The sequence below is a fragment of the Ochotona princeps genome, chromosome 24 (genome assembly GCF_030435755.1).
Source record: "Ochotona princeps isolate mOchPri1 chromosome 24, mOchPri1.hap1, whole genome shotgun sequence".
Classification (NCBI taxonomy): Eukaryota; Metazoa; Chordata; class Mammalia; order Lagomorpha; family Ochotonidae; genus Ochotona; species Ochotona princeps.
In genome coordinates this window covers 18,074,130-18,099,160 of record NC_080855.1, presented here as the reverse complement: position 1 = coordinate 18,099,160, position 25,031 = coordinate 18,074,130, and the positions used below count along the sequence as shown (strand labels likewise).

Genomic DNA, 25,031 nt, shown 5'->3' with positions numbered 1-25,031 from the left:
CTTTGACGATTTTTTTAGAACCCTTGCCCAATTTCCTGCTTTTTGAACTCTTTATTTATTAGAACCATTAAGCCTTTGACTATGATGTAGATAAAAAATGTGTTATCTCCAAGAGTAAACAAAATATTAAGTTGATAAAAAAAATAAAGCCACTATGAGTATGCATAGTATGTGCCAAGAAATGTCAGAGAAGGGTTTGGAGACGCATAGATTGGGAATCGACCCCTGGGCCCTGCTCCTTGCCTGCTGTGGGATGCTGGCCGGTATCTTTACTTCTATAGCTGGAGTCTTCCCTGTGACAATACCCGTAATGGTGGTGGATTGAGTGGCCAGCACATCCTACTTCAGGATCTCCTGAGTTTAACATTCAATGTCCCAGGTCTTCCTTCCTAGGCAAGCTGGGATACTTGAGCACACGAGGTGTGGGGTTGGAATGAATAGTAAGTAGCACTGTGCACCCAGAGAATGTCAGTGAATGGGAGCTGGGGGGAAGTATTCATAGGGTTCAGCTGTGTAGGTGCTGTGTGTGTTTTAATGTGCGTGTATTAGCCATTCATTCCTTTCAATATACAAATGCCTGTGTTTTCCTAAAGCCATATAGACTTTGAGAGTTGCAAATTGACATCTCTCTGAGCTAGATCAACTTTTCTTTTGTTGCTCTTTCTTGATGAAAAAAAGATGTTTTGTCAGACTCTAACATGCCACCTCTGGAATTTTTCACAGTCTGTAACAGTGAGGAGACCTGAATAATGCATAAGGCTGGGTAGGTAGTAGCAGCCACATGACTTTGACGGTGTGAGGTGTGTGATGGTCCCTACTTCCCAAGTCACCCTCAACAGCTTCAGTATGCTGTGTCTTCAGAGCTGCTTCTTCCTTGGAGTGTGCCAAAGCCAAGCACATATGAACATGGTAGTAGAACTGAAAGGTGACGTCTAATAGGAAGGGTCATGTTCATCTACACATTGGCCTTGGCAGAGAGTCCCAGCTACATCAGATCCACATTCCTTTCCAGGACCCACGAGCACTGCCTGGCCTGCCTCTGCCTCAAATCCTTCCACAGCATCTCACACCCAACACACCCTCCCTGGGCTAGGCTCAGTCTTCCCTTTGTTTCCTAACATTGGCATGTGTCTTGCAGCCTCAGAGCCCTCACAATGGCTGTTCCTTCTGCTGAAAATGCTCTTCCTAGCTCCTATCCTCCATGGATTGTTTTTCAGTCTCTCTTTGAAGCCCAGTTGAATTTTAACTTCCCCAATCTCCATCCCAGATGGAGACACATCCCAGATGTTTCCTGTCCTCCCTGCATCCTCCCAGTTGGCACCAGTTGGCACCAGATTTGTCCCTAAAACGCAGAAGTTGTGATAATCAGTTATGGTAAGGAATCGTTCTCTATTCTGTCTTGTGAGATGGCTGTGTGTCCATCACAGAGGACAACTGCCAAATTTTATTTGCATTGGAAGAGATTCTAAGAGTAGAGTGCTCAAGGAGCAGAGATTGGGAGACAGATGTCTTGGATTTGGCCAAATTATGGCTCCAACACTGTGCAGTTGTGTGACCATGGGCTTGTTGCACAGCCTCTGATCCAGCTCCCCTCATTGGTTAAGGGAAGGCTGTTAGTAGTCCATGTAGAGTAGCTGTGAAGATTAAATGAGTTAATATAGTAAACAGAGTCTGACCCATCACCTGTGCTGATATTGGTAGTGATTGTTGCCATTCATTCCACTAGTAATAACAATGCCAGTGTTAGTTCTCACCTTGAGAAATCAAGCTAGCTAGCCTAAGAAAGTGTTGCAGAAAACAGTGTCAGCCATCTGTGCCCCAGTGGTTGCTAGCCACGTGATCCTAGAGGAACTGGGTAAAATCTCTGCTCCTCTGTACAGTGGGCTCATTGTTCCCTGTCCCAGAGGGTTGGTGGGAGCATTTGGAAAGCCAGCTACAGGTACTGCAGGTTCTCAGAGGGCAGAACACTCAGCAGATACCTGGTGAATGAATGTCAGTTACCCACACATTTCACTATGAGATCCTTGTTTGTCCTGCCTTTGCTGCCATAGTGGGAGGCCCAAAGCTTCGCTTGGAATGTGAGATGCCTGACTGTGCATCTGGGTCCCACAGCAGCCATTGTAAGCAATCTGTCTCTCTGTGATTTAGAACAGAACAAAGTGAAAAATAATAATGGATGAACCAAGGTGCTTGTTTTATGTGGCAGCAAATGAGATAGCAGGACAAGTAATTGGAGAATCTATCGCTAACAGACACAGCGAATAGAGCCATGGTTATATATTAGGCCCTCTCAATGGCTCACAATGCATCAGGTCTGCCCAAGGTCAGGAGCTTGGTGGGAAACAGATGTGGGTTAGTGTGTTATAGTTGTTGCTAGTCATTATGACCGCACTTTAAAAAAAACCTTAAGGATTATTGTGAAACGAGCATTATTTATGTGCTTCATAGACTTTATTTTCTAGTATATACAAACATGAATCCAATACAAGACTTGGGAGTTGGTATTATTGTTATTATCGCTCCAATTTCATATGAGGAAGCTGAGCATCAGTATGATAAGTAAATTGTTCAGGTGCAGACAGAATAGTAATCCAATGAACAAGTATTTGAGCACAAGTGCTCTGGTACAAGAGTCGATGATCTCAGTTAAAGTCATATGGAAGAATATAATATTGAATGCAGATAGATCATTGGATGGAACATACACACATTCTCCTCAGATGGGCCAGGCCAGCTATCCTTGGTCCTGAATACCACCATCCCTGTCGTCAACTGGATTCTGGAATAGTCTTTCCTCTGTGCCCATGGGTTGTATGGTTGTGGGTTTAACCACTTTTGTATTATAATATTTGGCACAATATTGTGTCTGTACTGAACATGAGCACTCTCTATAAAATGATTTATTTGAAAAACAACAGAGGGAGAGAGAGAGAGAAAACCATCCATCAGTTGGTTCACTTGACAGATGGCTGCAATGGGGCAAACTGAAGCCAGGAGCCAGTCTCACACTTGGGTGACAGGGACCCAAGTACTTGAACCATAATCCACTGATTTCTCAAGCACATTAGCTGGGGGCTGGATCAAAGTGGAACAGTTGGGACACAGAATGACACTCCCCTGGGGATGTCAATATCATAAATAGCAGCGTAGCCCACTGCACCACAACACTGACCAGACTTTTTTTCCTTATCTTTATTCCATAACCAACACACATGACAACTACTTAGATTGTATTAGATGTTGTAAGTCATGTACAAGTGATTTGAAGTGTATAAGAGGATGTATGTAGTTCAGGTACAAATACCATGCTAATAGACTTGAGCATTCACAGGTTTTGTTATCTGTGTGGGTTACTGCAACCAATCCCTCTTGGATATCAAGGTGCAAATGTGTTAGCATTGGAAGGATTAGAGACCTCAAGCCGATGGAAGAAATATGATTCCTTCTGTTTTACCTTTGACAGTGTGCCCAGCTTCCCACACTTCCTCGCCACACTGATTTTCTTTTACTCTGTTAAAATGTGTGAGTAGTTTACCATACCTGCTGAAAGCAGGGTCTTAATTAGCCTTAATTTTTGAAGTCTACAGCTGTAAACTGTGTTGAAAAGATTGAAAAGATTAGTGCACTAGTAATAAGATAATTGTCCCTGAGAAATGCTGTTAGCATGTAAACACAGTTAGCGTGTGAAATCAGAACAACTGTAATATTTCCTCCTTTTACTGTTTAAAGATGCTCCTGCATGAATAATTATAACTAAATGCAAAGTACAGACAAGGAATCCTGCCTGCTTTTCCTTTGATTCCACCCTGCTCCTTTACAGATCAGAAGGAAAAGTCAGCTTTGTGGAATCTTGCCAGAAGCTGGTGGCCACCCCCCCCCCCCCGCCTCTGCAATCGTTTAAAATCAGTACCTAGAGTGAGTGATTTGGGAGAATTTCCCTAGATGAGGGATGATAGGCAAACTCCAGGACCTACTGGTACCATTCAGGAAGGCTTTGAATGAAAGAACCGTGCATATACCTACCTGTAGATGTAGGACAGTGTGCAAAAATAGCTGTGTATACACATACACATGTTGCCATGCAAACACATATACACATATACTTAGATACAGGCATGTAGATCACTAGTTGTGACTACGCACAGCAGAAGCAGCTGCGATAAATCTTCCTCCACCTTCCTAGACCTAGGAAAGTTACATGAGAGTACCCTGTATCGGCCACTGCTATGGTGGGTAGGGCACCCCCTTACTTTCTGTGTAGTGCTTATACCCTCTGGGAAATTGGGAACATGCTTCAACTTTGTAGTGTCAGCACATGTAACATCTTCCAAGCCGACCACAGGTCATCAGATAACGCTACATATCCTATGTGTTCCACTTCCTCATTGCAGACATTTCCCCGTTTACTGAGCACGTCTGTTTCTGTGTCATCACTTAGGCACAACACGTATCTTTGGGCAAGGACTTGCCTTGTCGTGGGGTCAAGGAAACATGCTACAGCTTTTCAGTTGGTTCTGAGCCTTCGTCTCTTGGGTTCCACCCCAGTGTGACATGAGGTCACACTGACTTGGGTTCCAACAAGAGATTTACGAACTGTTTTTGATGTGGCTGGACTTCATGAATGAAGAAAGCAATGGGGATGAGCCCTGGCATCAGGACAAGTTATCAGGCAGGGCACACGTGCCTTGTTTTCATGCACTCTGCCTTTGCCCTTTGCAGAGTTCGCGTAGGCTGGGACGGATGGTAAATGCTGCACCAAGCAAGTACAGGGGTGTCATGGTTTCAGCAACCCTAGTCAGGAGCATTTTCTTAGGCATAATGTCGTATCAAATTAAGGCATGTATATTTTTTCCAGTCAGAATGCTAGTTCACCTTTAGTGAACTGCTGTATAGTGTATGCACTAAGAACCCAACAAAATGTGACTCGATTGTGGTATTTGTTTTACTGAAGTCATCTGGAAACATATCCCCAATAGTTGCTAGTTTATAGTTATGTGTAACAGACTAACAGGAGTTTAGAACTCCCTTCAATTTAAATTTATTTATTTTCATTTTATTTCAAAGACAGACTGAAATCTTTCATACACTAGTTCATTCCCCAAATATCCACAACAGCTGGAGTGTTAGCCTGACCAAAGCTAGGAGTCTAGAATTCAGGGTGGGGCTTCCCTGTGGGGGGCTGGCCCTCAGGTGCTTGCACCATTATTCACTGCCTCACAGGGTGCATTTTAGCAGGGTACTGGCATCAGAAGCAGAGCCAGGGTTTAAACCCACATGCTCCAATATGGCATATGGGCATCCCAAGTGGCACCTTAGTTTCTGTGACAGACATCCTGTTCCCTCCCCCAGTGTCGCAGTGACAGTAGCCTCTGTTCTTGGCTCAGCTTTCCTGGGTGTGTGGTTGTACATTCTTCCTGATCCAACCATCCTCTGGCTTTGTGGCCAAGTTTGCTTTGCAGGCAGTCTGTGGTCCAAATCCCACACACTCTGTCTCCTCAGGTTTTCTAATCGGAGAGCTGGTCTTAGCAGCCAACCCTTGCCTTGTGGAGATAGCACATGTGTTGCCTGGTCTCGTTTGGCTAGAAATGCCAGATCCTTGCAGTCTTAGGTGAAACCTACCAGATGTTTAAGTGTTAGCTTCCCAGCAAGCTTCTTTCCTTTTCCAAACACGGCACAGGTGGAGCACAGCCTGCATGAACAGGTTCCTACCGGTGGATTCCCGTTTCTCTTGGCTCCCTACACTGAGGCTATTGCCAGGCTCTCGGCCGTGGTTCCCACTGTGTCTTGAATGCATCCAACTGGAGACTGCCAACTTGAACTTGCATCTTCTTTTCCAGTTTGTCCTCATCCTGCCACTCCCCCTGCTCCTCCTTACAAATGTCCCTGTGGAAGCCCTGGGAAAAGAGCTCCTACTGATCTGAATAGAGACCACAGTTAGGCCAAGCACAGCGCGCCTGTGAGCGAGGGTCCCTGCGGCCCAAGCCGGTACAGAAAAGCTTAGAAATCAATGAGGATCATTGTAGGCTCCGGGTCAGCCAAATGGAGCCCAGCGCAGTGGTCGTCGCCTGGGTGTTGATTATCAGCTTGCTCAGGGATCTCAGGCTCTTGCCTGACCTTGGCACTGGGTTTGGCAAACTGGGCTTTCTGGGTGTAGAATTGGTTGTTTCAGAAACAAAGCCATTGAGAGAGAGCTGAGGAGAGTCCTGTGTTCACCCGTGAAAGGGGCTCATTGTGCAGCAATTGGGGCGCCCCTGGACCCCCTTCCCCTGTCTTCCTCCTGTTTCCTCCCTCCCCCTCCCCAGCTGGGGTTTTGTGGGCAGCTCCCAGAATGCTCTACTCTAGGCCTTGCTTTCTTCCCATCTTCCTGTCTTAGGGGGCTGTAGCACACAGAAGCCTCGCACGTTCTCGGCTCCTGGAGCCAACTCGGTTGTCAGGGGTGATGACAGCACTTCCTTCCGGGAGAGTGGGGCATACACGGCAGCTGCACCAGGCGGTTGTGCAGGAAGTGAGAGTGCAGCGGGCGCTTGTAACCTCTTCCTGTTCTGCAGTCTGCCCCAGGGAAGTTCCCTGCCTGCTGCCTCCCACCTGGGGCTCAGGACCTCAGCAAGTCCAGGCCGTGGATTTCCACACCGAGGCTTACCCGTGAATAAATTGACATGCCCGGCTTGCTCTGGGGGGGACTGGATGCCCTCTGTTTTCTTGTACCACGTCATGAGCTCCAAACCTCTGTTATCTTGGGGCCAGGGCAGCGGGGAGAAACTGCGCCTTCCTTTGTCAGGCAAGTGAGAGTGTACTGCCGGTGGTGAACAGATAAGGGCTCACAAATTCTTGCTTCTGGGGCCCAGCCCAGGACACCGCATGGGTTGTGGCCAACTGCAGGGCCTGTACCCACCTCCCAGAGCCAGCAGCTGCTCAGCTCCATGTTAACTTTGCCTTCCTGCCTGCCTTGTTGATCGAATACCTTGGCATTTTAAGAAAATTCATTCATCTAGATATTTTGAAGTTACCCAAGTCTAAAATGTTAGCAACTGGCTAAAGAAAATTTCTTTGCAGACAATGTAGGTCGAGCAAAACACATCCAAGTGGTTTTTTCTTTCATTTGAACTACTCTCAGCTGTGGTTTAATGATTCCGATTCGCTGTGAGGTTGCACCACTGGAAACCAATGTTGCTTCTTGGTCCAAAAGATCACGATTAAAAGGGCCTTGCTGTGTCTGTACTGACACCTGTCTCATTAACTCTTTGGAGCAAGACTTGGTTTTTTTATCTATACCTTAGGAACAATACTCCTAGGTGTTCTGAGGTGAGAAATAAGGATGTAAAATCATCCACAGTGTCTCCCAGAAGCGAGGCATCAAGAGAAACCCTTTAACTTTGCAAACTTCAGAGCCCACTGGTGGTGGCAGTGTGCTTTCTTGACCAGAGAACGATGAGTCAGAGTCATTTGGCATGTGGACATCAGCTTCATTTCATAGGGAAACCTCCTGGCAGGACCTGCTCACAAGGTTGCCCAGCAGTTGTTTTGGTGTATCCTCCTTGGACTCCCTGCATGCCTGGTCTGCATCTCCTAGTCCCTTTCTTGCACCCACAGTCTTGGGTTCTGGGGCTTAGGAGTCACAGAATGAAGCAAAATGTCTTTGGCACTCTGGACACTGGGCTACATTGGCTCCTGCTGACCCTCTCAGAATAGGTAGGTGCCTGAACAAAGCTGCTTACTGCCTGCAGTGGGAGCTGTACCTTGAGTTTTCATCTCCATGCAGACATGTGTTCCAGCAGAGCCTGCTGGACACCTTGGGAAGGACAGGAACCCCTGCCTAGAGCTGGCTGGCATCTGTTATGGTTAGGGCTGTGTCAAATGGAGGCTGCACTGCTTCCTTCTTTCCTGGCACATGGTGGTCTTGCATGGGGCCTGATGTGCCTCTCATCTGTGCAGAGCAGAACTTGGCAAAGTGATGGCAATGGTCCTCTTGGGAGAGCTGACATTGGTGGCTTGGTTACCCTGTGCCGGGACCGAGTCAAGGCCTGGGATGCCATCTCAGCCAGTCCTCATGCTTACTGTGTGAGATGGTTCCTGTTATTCCTCCTGACAAACTCAGTAGTTAACACAAACACCCACAGCTATATTTAGGGGCATCTGGCCCGATGCCCTGTCCCCCGTGGTTCCCCATGGTTCCCCGAGGCCAGCTGCTTAGGGAGCTGTGTGCTCTCAGCTCTGATTCACTGATTCTGGTTCACCCTGAGGTTGAACCAGTGGAAACCAGTGTTGCTTCTTGGTCCTAAGGTGTGCTTCAATTGCCCTGAAAACTGGCTGCAGTCTGGTTCTGTCTGCTCCCAATAAATGGTTGGGAGTCAGCCTCTTGTCTTCTAAGCCTTGGCTACCCCATGTGTATGGTGGTGCTGTTACTAGCTATCTCCTGGAATTGGGAGGTTTCAATGAGCTGCTGTTTATAGCCTGCTCACAGGCTTGCTTTGCAGTCACTGTAAGCTCAATGTGAGTTGGTGCTTTTTTTTGTTTTTTTTTTTAATTGGAAAGGCGGATATATAGAAAGGAGGAGAGATAGAGAGGAAGATCTTCCATCCGATGATTCACTCCCCAAGCGGCTGCAATGGCTGGAGCTGAGCCAATCCGAAGCCAGGAGCTTCTTCTGGGTCTCCTGCATGGGTGCAGGGTCCCAAGGCTTTGGGCTGTCCTCAACTGCTTTCCAAGGCCACAGGCAGGGAGCTGGATGGGAAGCGGGGCTGCCGGGATATGAACTGGCTCCTATACGGGATCCCAGCGCATTCAAGGCGAGGACTTTAACCACTGCGCTATCACTCCGGGCCCGAGCTGGTACTTTTGTCACCATCCATGCTGACTCGTGATCTAGGGGAAGCTGTCCAGAGAGTGAAGAAGTTCATTGCAGTATATTGTCTTATAGAGATAGACAGCAATGTTACTGCAGGTTCCATTTTTTTAAAAAAGACAAGCAAGAAATCTGGATTTGCATGTGAAGTATCCTGGATTGGAAACATTGGTGGTGATGTTGATGATTTATGGAATGCTGTCAGCCAAAAGTGAATAGACCAGCCCCAAGCCTTCCCCAACCACCAGTGGGCCACTGTGCCCTCCAACTTCCTGTCTCGAATCTCTCACCTTCCAAGTAGCTCTGCCCAGTGGCTTATAGTCCCAAGAACTCTAATTCTTTGTGCCTGTTAAAGATCACAAAGCCTCTTGAAGCATAATTGGGAACAAATGTGTCCTATATGTTAGTTTTTGTGTTTGGCTGCCATTTTGTTCTAAGACCCTAAGCTGGAGAAGCTGTAAAGTGATTCCAGATTGTTCGTGTGGCTGGGATTTCCTGTGTCTTCCAAAGCTGAATCAAGTGGATGCTAAGGGCCTGAGTTTCATGTGAAGGTTCTGTTGCTCATTGCTGCAATCTGGAGCAAAAAGTGTTGAAAGGATGTAGAGTAGAAAGAGACTAAGGGATGACGAAAGCTTCCAATAGGAGAGGAAGAGGGGAATCCTCCCCAGTCTCAAAGGCCTAAGCATAGGTGCTGATGTCCCTGAGAATCCCCTGTCGCACTCTCTGTTCCAAGTGCTTGGGGAGGAGTGACTCTCTTGCGCCTGAGGTTTCATGCATGCACCTGACGCTTGGCGGCTGGCTGGGCATCAAAGGTCAGTGTTCGCTCTCCCTTGTCGCTGTGTCCATGCTTTCAAGTCTTGTGTTACTCCCAGTCTAGCGTAGAAGTTTTCAGGTTCAGTGTACATAAGAAACCCCTAAGGGAATTTAATAAAAAATGCAGACAATTTGGATCCTAGCCCAGAGAGCCTAATTCAGTAAGTTCATACTTCAGAAAACACCCGCATATTGGTTAATGGACCATTTTCTGAAAACTAACAGACCTGCTCACTGGCCCTGCTCTATTCCTTCCCAGCCCGGTGTTTTTGAGTGAATTGTCCTCCGTGAATATGTGTTATCTGAGCTATAACGTGAGGAGGGGGCATGATATTTCCCTTGGCAGAGTTGCAGCTATTTCATATACTTGGCACAAAGTAAGCACTCAAAATGAATTAGCTAAATTTACTCATTTCACCGCCATCAAATTAGATGGATTTAGCTCATGTCTACGATAACTTACAGTTCTGAAGAATTGTGGTTTAATGGGGTTGAGTGCAGAGGGAACTGTCTTAGCCTTCATTATCCTGGAAGAAGAAAACAGAGAGGAGATTATTTTAGTGCATATATCCACATAGCAGATATATTCTTATATTTTTATGTACTTATTTTATTTGGCAGAAAGAACAGAGAGAGGGTGAGAGACATTGATTTTTCCATCTGCTATATTGCTTGCCAAATGCCCACAACAGCTAAGGCTGTGCCAGACAGAAGCCAGGAGCTCTGGTCTCAATCTGGGTCTTCCCTTCGGGTCACAGGGACCTAGATCCATGAATCAGCACCTTCTGTCTTTCAGAGTGTACTATTGCAGGAAGCAGGAACTGGAAACAAAGTCTGGGCTCCCACCCGCCACTCCAAGCTGGGCTGTGAGCACCCCAAATGATGTCTTGACTTCTGAAACCAAATGCCCCCCCAGTATCAGGTATTTGAGATATCCATTTTTACTTGACATTTAAGACAACCCATGATGTCAGTGGCATTCTTTTTTAAGATGAAAAGAAAGTTGCATATCTGGGTTGGCCTGGGACAGTCTGGGTTTATAGACTATTAATCTGACTGGTATAGTTATTAATATTGACCCTTGCCTCTTACCAGAAGGTCCCAGAAATCCAATTCTGAACTCTCCTCTTTCTTAGTATCTATATTGAAGGGTACATTTTACCTACTCATATTGTACAAATGAGGAAAATAGAAGTGACCAAGGTCCCAGGTCTACTCAGAGATTGTCATAAGCTGAATTGTGTGCCTCGCAGTTACGACTTCGAAGCCCTAACCTGCTAGACCTGAGCAGGTGATGCGTAAGTAGAAGTGAGGCCATTAGATCCAACCTGACTGGTGGCCTTGGGAGAGGTGCACATGTAGAGGTACGCAGAGGGACACCAGGGATGCCTGTGCCTGTGGTGAGGGGTCAGGCTTGTGAGGACGCAGAGAGGATGTGCTTATGTGCGGACAAGGAGAGGAGCCTCAGGAGGAGACCGACCTGCAGACACTCCCAGGTTTCTGGCCCTAAGAGCTGTGCCTACAGGAATCCCCATTATTGAAGCCCCCAAGTCTGCCTTTTGCTGTGTCGCCTCCTGCAAATTGATACGGGGTTATGCATGAGTTGAACCCAAGGCTGGCTCCTAAATGTGCCCTCTTTTCCACTGAACATGGCCCTGTACCAAGCCCACAGTAGCAGTGGCAGAGTCCGTTTTGGGGTCTTCAAACAGCTTGTACTCCATGGACTCTGGAGAGCTCATTTAGCACCGCAGGTGGTAAGGTTGTGAGTGAGTCTGAGATAGCACAATGATCGCTTGGTAGTGACAGCTTCCCAGTTCTGTCCCCACACAGTGGGCTCATGGGGAACAACCCTGAGCCCCTCTCTGAAGCATCTCCTGGGAGCACAGCATGCAAAGTCGGGGCCCTGTTGTCTGTCTTGTGGGGAAATCAGACTCTGAAGATGAGTCACAGGATCATCATCTCGACACCCAAGTCGTTGCCTGACAGCCACGCGTAAACAAACACCATCTGATCATCCACAGATGAGAATGCCCCTTGCAGTGGCCAAGGGTTAGCTCAGAATCCACCGGCAGAGGCAGCTCTGCTTAATGCAAGCCCTGAGTGGTGATGAACAAATTTTTCTTCGTCTCCTTTCTTTATTGAAGCTTAATTGCTTGTTAAAATTGAGCCTTTGGCCTTGATGGTCTCTGAAACATTTGAGCCTTGATTTCTGGTCTTAGAAGTGAGATGGGGAAGGGCAGATGAGTTTCATTTCTCCAAGATGTGTAATCAGGCTCCTGCCTCTTCTTTAAACAGTTAGCTTTGGGAGTAGACGTGTCTCCCTCATGGTGCCCTCCGGGCATCGTGCTAGCTGCTGAGTTGGAGCTCAGTAAACATGTGTGGATTGATTTGGCCAGCTCTGCTCTGGCTCCCTGCTGTGGCAAAGTGACTGTGTTCTGTTTTTAGTTGTGTCACATGTTCTAATTTCTGTCAGCCACAGCCACAACCTTTAAAAAAAGCGACCGATGCTAAAAAGGGATTCCAGTGTTTGTTCAGGCGATGCCATTCGCTTGCTCTAAGTGTTGTTTCTTGTGTAGACAGAATCCAGATTGTAAGATCGCTGTTAGGGAAGGAAGACTGTATTCTCCAATAGAGCCCTGGCAACTAACAGAGCAGGTTTCTTAAGGCCTGGATGCTGACATCAAATCCACACTTTCACTTCTACATGTAGAACACTGGAAAGGTTACTCAATCTTTGCTCATCAATTTCTGCGTTTCTCTAATGAGAATTATTGGGGTAGCTGTAATTAAAGGGGTAAATGACATATGTATACAATTTAAATCGAATACCTGGAACATGGTAAGAAACTTAACAGCTGTCACTTACTACTCCAGGTGGGGCACCACTATTCCAGAAATCTGAAATGCTTCAAAATCTGAAAGTTTTTGAACACTGATATGATGCTTTAATTAAGAAAAGAAATTGGAACATCTCAAATTTCCAAGTTGAAGTATGGTTCAACCAATAAAATCTGTGCAAATATTCTAAAATCCAAGAAACTTCAAGATCTGGTTCTAAGCATTTTGGATAAGGGATAGGCCACCTGTTTGGTAATCAACTGTTCTAAGTTATAAGTAGTATACTTGTGCTGTATAGTTCAGAATCAGAGACACAGAGCATGAAAAAGAGGGACTGAGTGTTTACATTTGCCTTGAGAACTGTATCTCAGGGCAGGAGCACCTGTTTCCTTTTATGTTGTGATGACATCTGAAAAATAAGTTCAAAAGAACTCCTGCATTTGGGAGAGAGGCCCCAAGGTTAACTCAGTAATAATACAAGATCTCAGTGGTCACATATTTCCCTGCTTGATGTAATGGTGCAGAGAGCGTGGAGACCAGCATGTTGCTAAGTGTTGATTATTAGTTGTAGGAATGGATGCTAGTTGCAGTTGCTTCATGTTCCTGGGACGTATTTGCAGGCCTGAGCAATGTTGTTCAGGTTCCCAGGCTGTGAGTGTGTGTGAGAATACCTTGGGGTTGTACCAAGATCCTGTTGGGAAAGAATGTCAGTCAGTTGTCACCACAGTAATAATGTACAGCAAATTTCTTCAACACTCATTGAATCAAAACAGCAAGCATCTATGTCCTCTGTGATGAAGGAGTCATCTCATCTAAGCTGGGATGGCTCCAACTGCCTGCTGGGATCCAGGTCTGCCATCTTTACTGGACCAGCAGATTCCCTGGGGAAGGTTCTTGTGGTTAAGGTACAAACAACAGAGGTCATGCTCAATCACATAGGCCTACCTTAAGCTACTCCTTACATCACACATGCTGATTTCTCCTTGGACCAAGCAAGTGAAAGGCCAATCCCGAACTAAAGGGATGGAGAAGCAGCCTGCATGCCCACTGCCATGAACTGAGGGGTCACATGACTGAATGATGTTGTAGAAGAGGGAGGGATACTGAATCAGTCCCGCTGGTTCCCCATTTGACTTCCCCAACTGTAGTCACCACAATGAATGATATGAAAGGGCTTTCCTTGCCTTTGGCCATCCAGTTGTGGCTGCTGGAACCTACATTAGGATTCTGTAGGCACTCCACCACAGTACGTGAGCACGCTGCAAATTCCTCCTTTGGTCTCTGGGAGCTTTCCCCATGACAGACAGGAATTTACTTTACTGTAAACCGAGGAGCCCCAATTTGGACAGATACAATGGATTAGACAGACAGCATCATTGACCTGGTTCCACTTCGTTGGCCTTCCCAATTAGGGAGGATGTTGCTGAAAGTGAGACTTCACAGATATATAGCCATCCTCTGAATCCTCTGGACCAAGCCTGGAGTGGGAGAGTCTTACATTTCCAAGGTTCCCAGAGAGTGGAGAGCAGAATGGTATTGGCCAGTGAGCATCAGTGTTAATGATCACCAGTGAACACTTCTGAGTACTTTAATCTTGATCCCAGTTGATTAATTCAGAAGCTAAGCAGATAGCATTTGTACTTTTGGATTCTAGAAGCTTTTTAATAAACATTGGGCTCTGACCGTGCACCAATAGGGCCTTTGATCTGAGGAACACTAAAGAAGGAGTTTATGTTTTTGCCGTGTCAAATGATCAGGCATTTGATTTTGTCAACACGGTTGACAGGAACTTCCTGTGTCTTCCCCAAAAAGGTCTCTTGTAGCAAAGTTGTTCTTAGGGGTTTGAGCTGGCATTCTCCCTGTTCCCCTGTGAGTGTGAGCCCCAAACAATGTGCAAATGTGGTCTGAGGCTCAGCTTAATGATTCTGGGCATGCACCCAGCTCCCCAGTGCAACGTATTGCTAGATCTTGGCTTGGAGAAGATGAGTCTGGAGGCCAAGATGAAACTGCTGAAATGCTAATCACAGCCTCAGTGGACAGATGGACAGATAGAAACTGATGTGGACCTGAGAGCAGGTGGTCTGCTCTCACTCACTGAAGGGACAGTGTGACCACACTGTCAGCCATAGGCCAAGGAAACCATGTTGGGTGTTACCAAAGGCCTTGCTCCACAGGAAGTTCAGGTTCTCTGTAACCATGCCCACTCCCCATACTGGGTAGCTTTAAGTTGTTTTCTTAGGATCATGTAGCCTAGATGGTTACGTTCAGAACAGATTTAACACAAAGATAGTGTTTATGTGCTGTTTTCCTCTTTTCCTTGTACAGCACTCCCTCTACCCCACCACCTCCTCCCTTCTGTCTCTTCCTCCTCCAGTAAGTACTGTTCTCCTCCCCAGCCCTAGGAGTGCAGACTCAATGTCCTGAGGCTTGGCCACCAAGCAATTCCAATCAGTTGACTTTTGTAGAGAGTTCATGAAAAGGACATTCCTCTGGTCCCTGTCTCTTCTGACAAAGACATCGCTCAGCCCTCTGGAATTCAGCTCCCCTCTTCCTAGCGTGTCCCATGTTCTTCACTCTTTTTTGTCTTCCCAAGATCAGATAGGTCTTGTGGAGGAATCTCTCTCTCACAGGGACTTCACATTGTTTCAGGTTCATGTCTAATACTTTTATGGACCCAACTTCTCTTTCACCAGAGGATTCTAACACACTTACACTCAGCAACAGCACACATCATCTTTATTCTCGCTATTGCCTCGTCATGCATGGACTCCACACAGGTGTCCCCCCTTCAGAGAACACTTGCACCTGCTTCTCTTGGGTGTGAGAGAAGGCAGGAGAGAGCAGATGGGACTGGGCTTTTCCTGCATAGCCTTGCAGAGACGGAATTGGGCTGCTTTTCCTGTGGAATTGCTTAAGCTCCAAGGATTCCAGCTTTGTTGGCAACTGATGCTGGGGTAGTCAGTTCTCTGCCTCTCCATGTCTTATGCATGTCTTCTCCTTTCTTCCTGCAGGAACCACACCCGAGTCCACTGATCACCCTGGAGACCCAGGTGAGTGACTTCCACACCTTTATTGCTTACCTCTGCCTCCAGACTCCTGAGCCAGCTCTCCAGGAGGCTCACAAAGGCTAGACAGACATGTGAGGTGGTCCTCCCACCTGGTGTTGCTAATGTAAAGGCATACGTAAGTCCGTGCGCGCACACCTATTGATTGTGTACACCTGTTGCCATGTGTGACTGTGCAAGTACACATGCACACGTTGCTGTGTGTACCTCCTTGTGACAGGAGCCGAAGGTCATTTCTTTTAGGTGTTCATCGGCCCTTTGCTCCTGCATAACCATCAAAAAGATGTAAGTGGGAAGGCAGTGAAGAGAGAGAAGAACCAGGCAGTAGCTAGATGCTGCTCTTCTGTGTCTTCCTGATCCAGTGGTTGGGGAAGGAAGCCGTGGCCCTCTGTCCATGTCCGTGTTAGGCCATTCCCAGGAATGTCTTCCCACCTGGGGTATTAGCATAGCAACAGATGCCTGTCTTGCATTCTTGTGGTAGAGAATTACAGCCGCTGATATTAATGTGAGGGCTAATGGTCTGGTTTCTGAAGGGAATTCAAGACATTTGTGGAGCATGGGATGAACGGATTATTTCACCATGAATATATTTGAAATCCTTGCACATGGGGGGTCTTTAAGAAGAATGTGGAAGCTGCGTTATATTTAAAAAAATCATAGGTTGTGAGTTTTTTCACACTTGAACAAATTTTAAAAGTTAATTCCATTTTCCACGTACCTTTTGAAGCCCTCTCGTCCTGGAGTTGAAGGGTTGGTCTGTCTTTGGCTCTGTGTGTTACTCAGAAAGTAAAGGGAGAAGGAGGCAGCATGTGCTGCCTTTGCAGCATCACAGTGAGCGCTTGGAAGGTGTCAGACACAGTCACTCCTGTCTGAACTTCTCAAGAAGCAGCTCTGGGGGGCTTGCTGGAGCTCACTGCCAAGGCACCCGCTTCTCTAGCCCTCTCCTCTGGGGGCTTACCTGTCTCTGCATCTGTGCCTGGGCCTTCCCAGAGGGAATGAGAGAGGAGCAAACCCACTGGCATCTCATTCCTTGCTTTTGAAGGCAGGACATGTGACTCAAGCAGAGGCTCAGAGTTGCCTGGTCCATGTCACAGTACGTCCTCTGACGCCTCTGCATCTCACACCTACAGTTGTACCGGTTCCTGGGATGACCATGTGACAGGGCTGGCAGAACGGAGTGTGGCTTTGAGCTGGGGGCGGGGGTCGGTGGTCGGGGTCGGGGGTCGGGGGTCGGGGGGTGGGGAAGATCCAGCTTCCTCTCCCTGCTGGGCCTTGCTCAGGTCCTGCCCTTCCATTGTTCACATCCTGCCATAGCAGTGCTTGCCTTATATGCACTTCATCCGTTCTGTTGCATAGCCAACATGCGCTTTTCCTTGCTTCACTCCAGCCTCTAACGTAAAAGTGGCCTGTGCTGCTCCCACCAGCCAGGAAGGATATTTGACAACATTTGAAGACCTCTGTGGTTGTCTTAGCTGGCTGGTGATGGGGTGGTAGTGGTGGTGAGGGCATGCTGGAACCTCCAGACAGCTATTAAACATCCTTCCAGTGCGTGGGTCCTCCCTGACAGAAAAGGTGATCCAGTCCGAACATTTGCCAATGCCGTTGAGGCTGAGAAGTGTTCATTGGTGAAATCACAGGCTTGAAATTCTCTGTCACTGACCCTTTATGTGTATTATATGTATATGTGTGGGGTTTTTGTGTGTGTATGGATTTATATAATGTAGCATTAAAATGAATATTAAAATATGAGCATAAAATGAAAATATTCCTGTGGGTGCCCACTGAAGTCCTCTAAATCTAAGCTCAAACCTATGTAGCAAGCTTTGGGAAATGTGTCCCTCCATCGTCTGACCAGAAGATTAAGCTAAAATTTCCCCAGCTGTATGTTGAAAATGATAATCTATCTCTAATTTTTTTTAAAATCTACTTTATTTATTTGAAAAGCAGTAAGACAGTCAAATGGAGATCTTCCAGCCACTGGTTGGCTCCTCAAACATCCATGACATCTGGGGCTGGGCCAGTCCAAAGCCAATGGCCAGAAACGACATCTGGGCCTCCTAACAGTTGGGCTAGCACTGCTGCTTGCTAGGGTGCAGTGGCAGGGAGCTGGAATTGGGAGCACAGCTGTTTTTTCAAGTCCAGGCACTTCAATATGAGACACGGGTGTTCTTAGTAAGCATCTTAACCACTGTGGCAGCCCTCCACTCCAGCCCTTCTCTTCTGGATGAATTCTTCCCCGGAAGGAAGATTGATGAGACCCAGGAAATCCCATGGGTAAAGTGTACGTGTCCAGAATTCTGGAAGCCGGATCTTAACTTCCCTGAGGTGACTGGGGCAGCTGCACCGGAATGGTTCTATCCTTGACCCTGTCGTGTCCTTTGTGCTGGAGACCACCTGACTTGTTTTCAGTGACTCAATGGGAAAGAGCAGTCGTGTGCCAAAGGCTTTGTGCAGCACATGGTGAGGGCGATAACTTCTGCCAAACAATAGCCACTCTGAAAGTCATGTCTGTTAGACCAGGAGACATGCGGCTCAGTCTGCAGCCTTTGGTGATGCAAGAGAGAGGCTGGGCATTTGAGCCACGTCATTGGGGGAAATGACTGTATTTGTCTCTCCACGATGCTTATTCTGGCTCATTAAGTTCTTGGTCTTTAGGGAGCTGTAGGCTAGAATTATCTTTCCCTGAGTTCTGATTTCCCATTTTAAAGAAATGTTGGAACCCAATCAAGGCTCTTTTCTGCAACTTGTTGGCATGGGGCTGTGGCCAAATTGAACTTGTTGCTCTCGATAAATGGCGGAATCTTGTTCAACCACCTACAGGCAAGGCAAACCAGAAGAACAGGGAAAGTGAGCATGGAGGGGTATAGTCCCTAAACATTTCCCAGATGCCATGGTAAGATGGTGGCTATAGCCAAGCTTGGAAATGCCAACTCTACACATGTGGAGTATCAGCTTTGTGTTGGTTTCACTTCCTCCCCAGCCTTCATACCATTGGCTCTTAAGGAGGCCATGGCCTGCTGTATGCTACAGCCCAGGTTCCACAGGTGCACCTGTCTGATTAGATTGTTCCGCCAGCCTCATCCTTCCCACATGCTTTAGCAGCATGGTCTGTCCAGGGCCCAGCCTATGTACAAGCCTGCCTATTCCTTCATGTACCTCTAGGGTGATTGGCATTGGTCCTCGGCCGCTAGTGGTTCCTCTGTCCTCCATGCATCTGTTCTGAACTTGGAGGAGGGGGTGGTTCTTGCAGGCTTCTCTTTGCTGTCAGTACAGCAGAGCTTTGCATCTGTCGGCTTCAGCAGGACACTGCTTAAATGACCAGATCCGTTCCACGAGGAAGCCGAGGAAGGTTGCAGTCCCTGGTGTCAGCTTTCCTGTCCACAGGCTGTCCCTGGGGAAGTACCGAGGAAGTCCTGGCTTGTAATGACAAATGCTTGTCTGTGCGCCAGATGGTGGTTCCCCAGGAACCCGGTAATCTAGACATGTGAATTGGGTTAGCAGCTCAGTGTCGTTATCCTTATCCCCACTTTCACACGGCATTCACCATTTGCCAAGAACTGGGCTTTCCCTTGAAATCCTCAAGTTTCAGACAGTCCTGTGGGTGTCCTTAGCAACACTCAGTTTGCACGTGAGGCACCTAAGGGTCAGAGGTGAAGTTCCTTGCCCGCAGTCACCCTGGAAGTACAAAGCACTGTTGGGTGTCATACTCAGAGTCATGTGACCTCAGAGTCTATGCTTTCAATGCCTATTCCACTTTGCCAGAAAATAAAGTTGCCCAGACTAGTAAAAATATTTGTTTGTGCTCAGACAAAGCTGGAGGGACTAGCTACATGTGGCAGCCAGGCTGATGGACAATCAGAGAACACTTTGTAAAATATCCCCAGATGTACTTAGGCGCATAGTGTATGTAGAGAGATGGACGATGGGTGGTGGGTGATGGATAGGATGAATGGATAGGATTTTATTGAGAATGTTTAGCACAAGTACTCCCAGATGTACTTATAGAGAGATGGAAGATGGATGAAAAGGTGGATAGATAAGGAATGCTTTGCACAAGTGTTTAGATACATTGTGGGGAGAGAGAGATGATGGATGGATGGATGGCTCGAGACATACATACAGAGAAGCCTTTGCACTGTGAGTAATTTTTTTTTTTGCCATGGAGAGCATCACAAGGCTTACAGGTGATGGGTGATCGATCCGATAGCAATTAAAACAAAAAAAATGAAACATCTTCTCTCTGCACATCAATAGTGTTCTGATGAACTTGGATGCTGATTTGATTCCCTTCTTATTGATTCCCAAGACGCTTGATCATTTCTGAGTCTGCTCCAGTTGGCATGGCCCCTTGTCATTTAATTTCAGCCTCCCCTACTCCTCCCAACAGCCGCTCTGTCAATTAGTTAATGGGCTCTCCTGGAACAAGGAGACACCTTGGGAGCGGTAAGAAAGGAGCTGTTTTGTAGAGCAAAGAGCTGTCAGTCTGGGCTCTTGTTGAAGCAGACCTTCATTTACATAGAGCTCCCTCTGAGGGCCTGAAGATGAAGGGCATCTGGAGGAAAACTCCTGACTGCTCAGTTTTCAAAACCAACCAGGTACTTGAATCCCTTTGATCAACTAAGTGGGAGCAGAGGGGAAAGGAATGCCATTCAGGTTGTTTAAAGATGTTGCTGGGCCCTGAGGACTGTGAAGAAAGAAGGAACAGCACGTGTGAAACCAAATTGCTCCTTTAAACTTACACCTGCGTCAATGCAGTTGTCTCTGCTTACTCAGTAAGTAGTTCTCAGGCCTGACAGGGGCCATGCCTTGTGCTAGATGCAGTAAAGGCAGTATTGGGCCAGATGGAGAGGACTCCATCCAGTGAGGCTTCCATTCTTGCTTGCGAGAATCAGTCACGACACAGCAAAACAAACCCTTGCTTCGATAATTGCAGGTAGTAGTAGATGAACAGACATCAGTCAGGTGTGACTGTGCGGCCAGCTACTTCCCAGTGCTGTGGGGATGAGATCCCAGTGTGGGCTGCTCCAAGTCCTTGTCTCCACTTGAAGAAGGACTTCAAGGAGAAGGAGACATAAAAGTGTACAGAAAAGCAAGATTTCCTGGGAGATGCAGTACACGACCAGACCTGAGAGCAAGCAGCCTGTCTTCATGAAAAAAGAAGTGTTAGGGTCACACTCTTGTCAGATCGGGATGGTGCCCTGATTGAATTTTCAAGTGATATGGAGTTTGTGGGTAGGGCTGTCTTCCACCTGGTGATCTCCAGAAAGTGTCATGTGGTCTGGTGTATGATGGGAAGTGAGGCTTAGGGGCATGATGGGGAATGGGTGTGCCAAGCCTGCCGTGCTGGATATTTTGAGCCAGTGCTGATAAGCCATGTCTGGTAACGGTTGGTACTGCTGGCAGTCCTCAGCTTCTTATTCATGACCTACCCACCTGTCGACATCACTAGGGGTGGTCATGAGATTTGAGATGTGAGTTCACAGTCATAACAGACTCCACCTTGCCAGAGAGCACAAATAATAGCGCTGTAGTTTTTGCATGGAATGTCTGGGTTCCTGTGAGAACAGTGCCCGTTTTCCTTGGAGTCAGTTAGAGGATTGGTTCTTCCAGCTCCTTTGCTTCCTTTGTGTTAGGATAAGGTCATGATAAATAAGGAATTACCACATCAGGCAAGGATGAGGGAAGAAGATCAAGGAGGTGGGAAAAAAGCAGAGGCCTTAAATTCAGGGTCACATATTGTCAAAAGCCAAGGTTTGGGGAGCCCATGAAAGCATCAGGGATCTTGGCTCGCTCTGTGTTCTCTGCCATCTTGCCTAGTGATGCCTCACGACTCTTGTCCTCCTGATTACCCCAGGAACCAGGATGTTTGATGAACCCACATGTCCCATGCACATTCCAGATGGAAAAGGCAAGTGAGTCCAGCCCAGAGAGAGAAACCAGACATGCCCAGGGAACTTCAGGTCTTAGCAACACTGCTTCTGTGGGGACAGATGTCAGCAGTCTAGACCACGGGCCCATTCACTGACATTCAGCTGTTCTCAACCTACACTGTAAACAACCTTGGGGGCGCAGGACCACAACTGGGTACATTTTAGAGTGTTGCAACTTAGGAGCAGAGAGTGCTCCTGGCATTGCGTGGGGAGACTTTGGGGAGGCAGTGCCCAGGGGAGCCCTCCCTCTCTCCAAGAGAGAATTCTGCAGCCCCGAGCATAAGTAACACCAAGGTTGAAAAATGCTGTGCAGTCCCAGCCACTGTGTGGATGGCTTATTTTGAACAGACATTTCCTGCATTTATGCTCAGAAGTCACCCTCTCTGGTGACGAGCTGTTATCCAGCCCTGTTGCCTCTGGAATGACACATCCGTGCCCCCTGTTTGTCCCGTGTGTGCACACATGCACACACACTGACTCTTACTCACAATCACACGTTGTGCGTGGTGTGTGCAGCAGGCAGCTCTTGTTGGTTCGTTATGGGAAAGGGAAAAAAACTGATCAGAAGAATTGTTTTCCTGAGCAAATCATGGTTCAATAATACAGACAGTGTGCCGAGTTAAAAAAATAACCTAAAACTCCATTTCCTTGGCTGGAATCAGAGAGGGGTCAGCCAAGGCTTGGGGCTTTGGCATCTCTCGCCTTCAGGGTTGGTTCCGCTTTCCAAGGCAGATCGGAGCCTCCTTTGTGCAAACTCCTTTCCCTCCAAGCTTTTCCCTGGATCTCTGGGTTGAAGCAATTTGCCGTTGTCTTGCCTGTCTTCCAGCGCTGAGCTCTGATTAACCTTTTCCTCCATAGAGAGTGGTTCTGGGGGAGTAATCAAGGAGCTTTGGGATGGCTCTTACCTGAGACTCCAGCCCATTAATTCTTATGGTACCCAGCATCTGCCGAGAGGATGGCGAGATGAAATCACTGCTCCACACTCCTGCCCCCTCCCGTCCACCTCCTCCAAGGGACCAGAACTTCTCCTAGGTCCACAAGGAGGCTGGTTTGGAAATGAGCCATGTCCCTTGGGTTCTGACTTCCCATTCTGATGGGCTGGATCTTGAATGAGCCTGGTGGGGGCAGGGAGGTATGTATGGCCTCACAAGTGACCAAGCGTGGGGGAGGATGCACTTGGGCCTGGGGAGCTGTTCTCAGGGAGGATTTGCGGTCCCAGTGCCAGGGGCTCCTTCCCATGACTCAGAAAGAGAGAGATGTGATGCAACATTCCACAAATAGCCAGCCACTTCCCCAAAGTGCAGCCACATGCCTCACATTGAAAAACACATCATGTTGAGATCACCACTCCTCTTTCCTTGATGGGAGCCGACTTTGCCTGAGACGTTGAAGGCCTAAGTTTAGTCCTCTGCTGGGAACTTTGGAAGTGATTGCCCTGGCCAATCATGAGTATGCAGAGGTATTTCCTTTGAGATGCTACTGTGCATCAAACCTGTATTCAAAATTGTACATTTTTAAAGATTTATTTTATTTTTTATTTGAAAGGCAGATTTGAAAGACAAAAGCAGAGGCAGAGAGAGAGGTATTCCACCCTCTGGTTTACTTGCTAAATGGCCGCAACTGCCAAAGCTGAGCTGATCCAAAGCCAGGAGCCAGGAGCTTCTTCCTTGAGTGTAGGGGGCCCAAGGACTTGGGCCACCCTCCACTGCTTTCCCAGGCCATAAGCAGAGAGCTGGATCTGAAGTGGAACACCTGGGACATGAACTGGTATCTGTATGGAATGCCAGTACTACAGGACGAAGGATTAGTCTGCTTTGCCATAATTCTGGCTCCCAAAATGTAATACTCTTACACTCACTAAGCCCTCATGTGCCAGGTATTCTCCTAAACAAGTCTTTCACCTTGGCTCACTGCACCTGCTCTACAGGCAGCCAGTGATATGGATTTTAACTTGGCTTTTGGTTTTCATTAAGAGGAAGTGCTCCCCCACGAGATAGATGCTCCTGAGATAGCCGTACTCAAGAGCCAGCTAGATCCCTGGACCGGGGAGTGGAGAGCGAATTCTCTTTAAAGATGGTGCAGTCAGGAAGTAGGAGAATCTAGACAAGAGCCAGGTGACCGGTAGAACTCCCGTCTCCCTCACTGCTCTGTAGCTGAGATCCATATAGCAAAAGCAATGTGAATGTACAGACAGGCCTCAGAAAGCTCATGGAGAAGTCACAGGGTCTTTCAGATTTCTTGAGTTTCAAAGACAGAGAGATTACAGAAAGAGAACAAAGAGAGAGAGAGAGAGAGCAGAGACACTCATCTGCATGTTCACTAAATGCCCACATTAGTCTGTACCCAGGACCCTACAACTCATTCCTAGTGTCCCCTGCAGGTACCAGGGACCTGACTACTGGAGCTATCACTGCAACCTCCCAAAGTCTGAATGAGCAGGGAACTAGGACCGAAAGCAGAAGTAGAGTTGGAACCCATGCACTCAGTATGGAATGTGACCATTCCTAGTGGTGTCTCAACCTCTGTACCACTCTTCTACCAGCTTCCTTCCTATTCATGACGGCGTCTTCCTCTACAGTATCCTGAGAAACAATCCAGACACATCTTTGTCACCCTAGGGGCTCACAGAACCCAGGAGAGGTGCCCAGACTGGGGACATTGGTGCTAGTCTTGTCACTCGTCCACACCCCTTCTGTGGCTTACAGCCACAAATGATGGCAGGCGTCTTCATCTGGGGAGGGGCCGGGACAGAAGTGGGGCTGCAGTACCAGTCTCCCAAGTCTCCTCGTAGCCCCAGAACAGTTGTATGTGGGACAGATTGTTTGTGTCTCCTGTTCCTTTGCTCAGCCACGCCTCCAGGAAATGCTAACCGAGCTGGTGTTTAAATCTGATTTCTCAGAAGTGCTACCACACCACTCCGGAGTGTGTTTCTGAGAGCCCAGGGGCAGGGCCCATGCCACTGCCTCTCCAGCTGGTGTCTCTCAGGGCTGGCCCTGACTCAGATGTCAGCACAGCTCTCCCTGCTGGTGCAGTTGACTCTCTGAAAAGGAGCATCTTATTGACCCTTGACCCCTTCTCGGTTTCTGCCAGAAACCTGAGGGCTTAGTATTCCCCCCCGCCCCGAACAGAAGAGTATGGAGTGGAACACTGAAGATAGCAATGGTGTAATTGCAGATGCCAAAGGTGGATGCTGCCGGCTTAAGGAGGAGCCTCCGCAGCCACAGGGGCTTACAGAGACTTCATAAGTCCAGCTGGTCCATCTCCATGCTCATTTCCCTGTCACCAGTGGCCTCTAGAATATTTATAGAATGACCATGCATGGGTTTGAAGATCCATTTGTATAATCAGGCATTAGGAGGTATCATTCTTGTCTGTGATGCCCCCAGACCCAGCATTGCACCACAGATGACCTTATGGCCATCTCATACCTGCCTTTTCAACTCCGTTTGGCTTAAGAGAGTGTTTTGTTTTATGGAAAATAGTTAGGTTTAAGGATTTTTTTGTTTGTTTTTTTAACTGGCAGATGAGCCACACTGATCCTCT

The 25,031-nt window shown here is 47.5% G+C and overlaps 1 protein-coding gene across 1 annotated transcript in view; it reads left to right on the top strand.

The window, feature by feature from the left end:
- Window positions 1-25,031, top strand: part of XYLT1 (xylosyltransferase 1) — a 261,460-nt gene that overhangs the window by 73,189 nt on the left and 163,240 nt on the right. Inside the window, exon 2 of the mRNA XM_058680792.1 lies at window positions 15,505-15,543. Within this exon, the coding sequence (XP_058536775.1) occupies window positions 15,505-15,543 (39 nt within the window). The remainder of the gene's footprint in view (window positions 1-15,504; window positions 15,544-25,031) is intronic.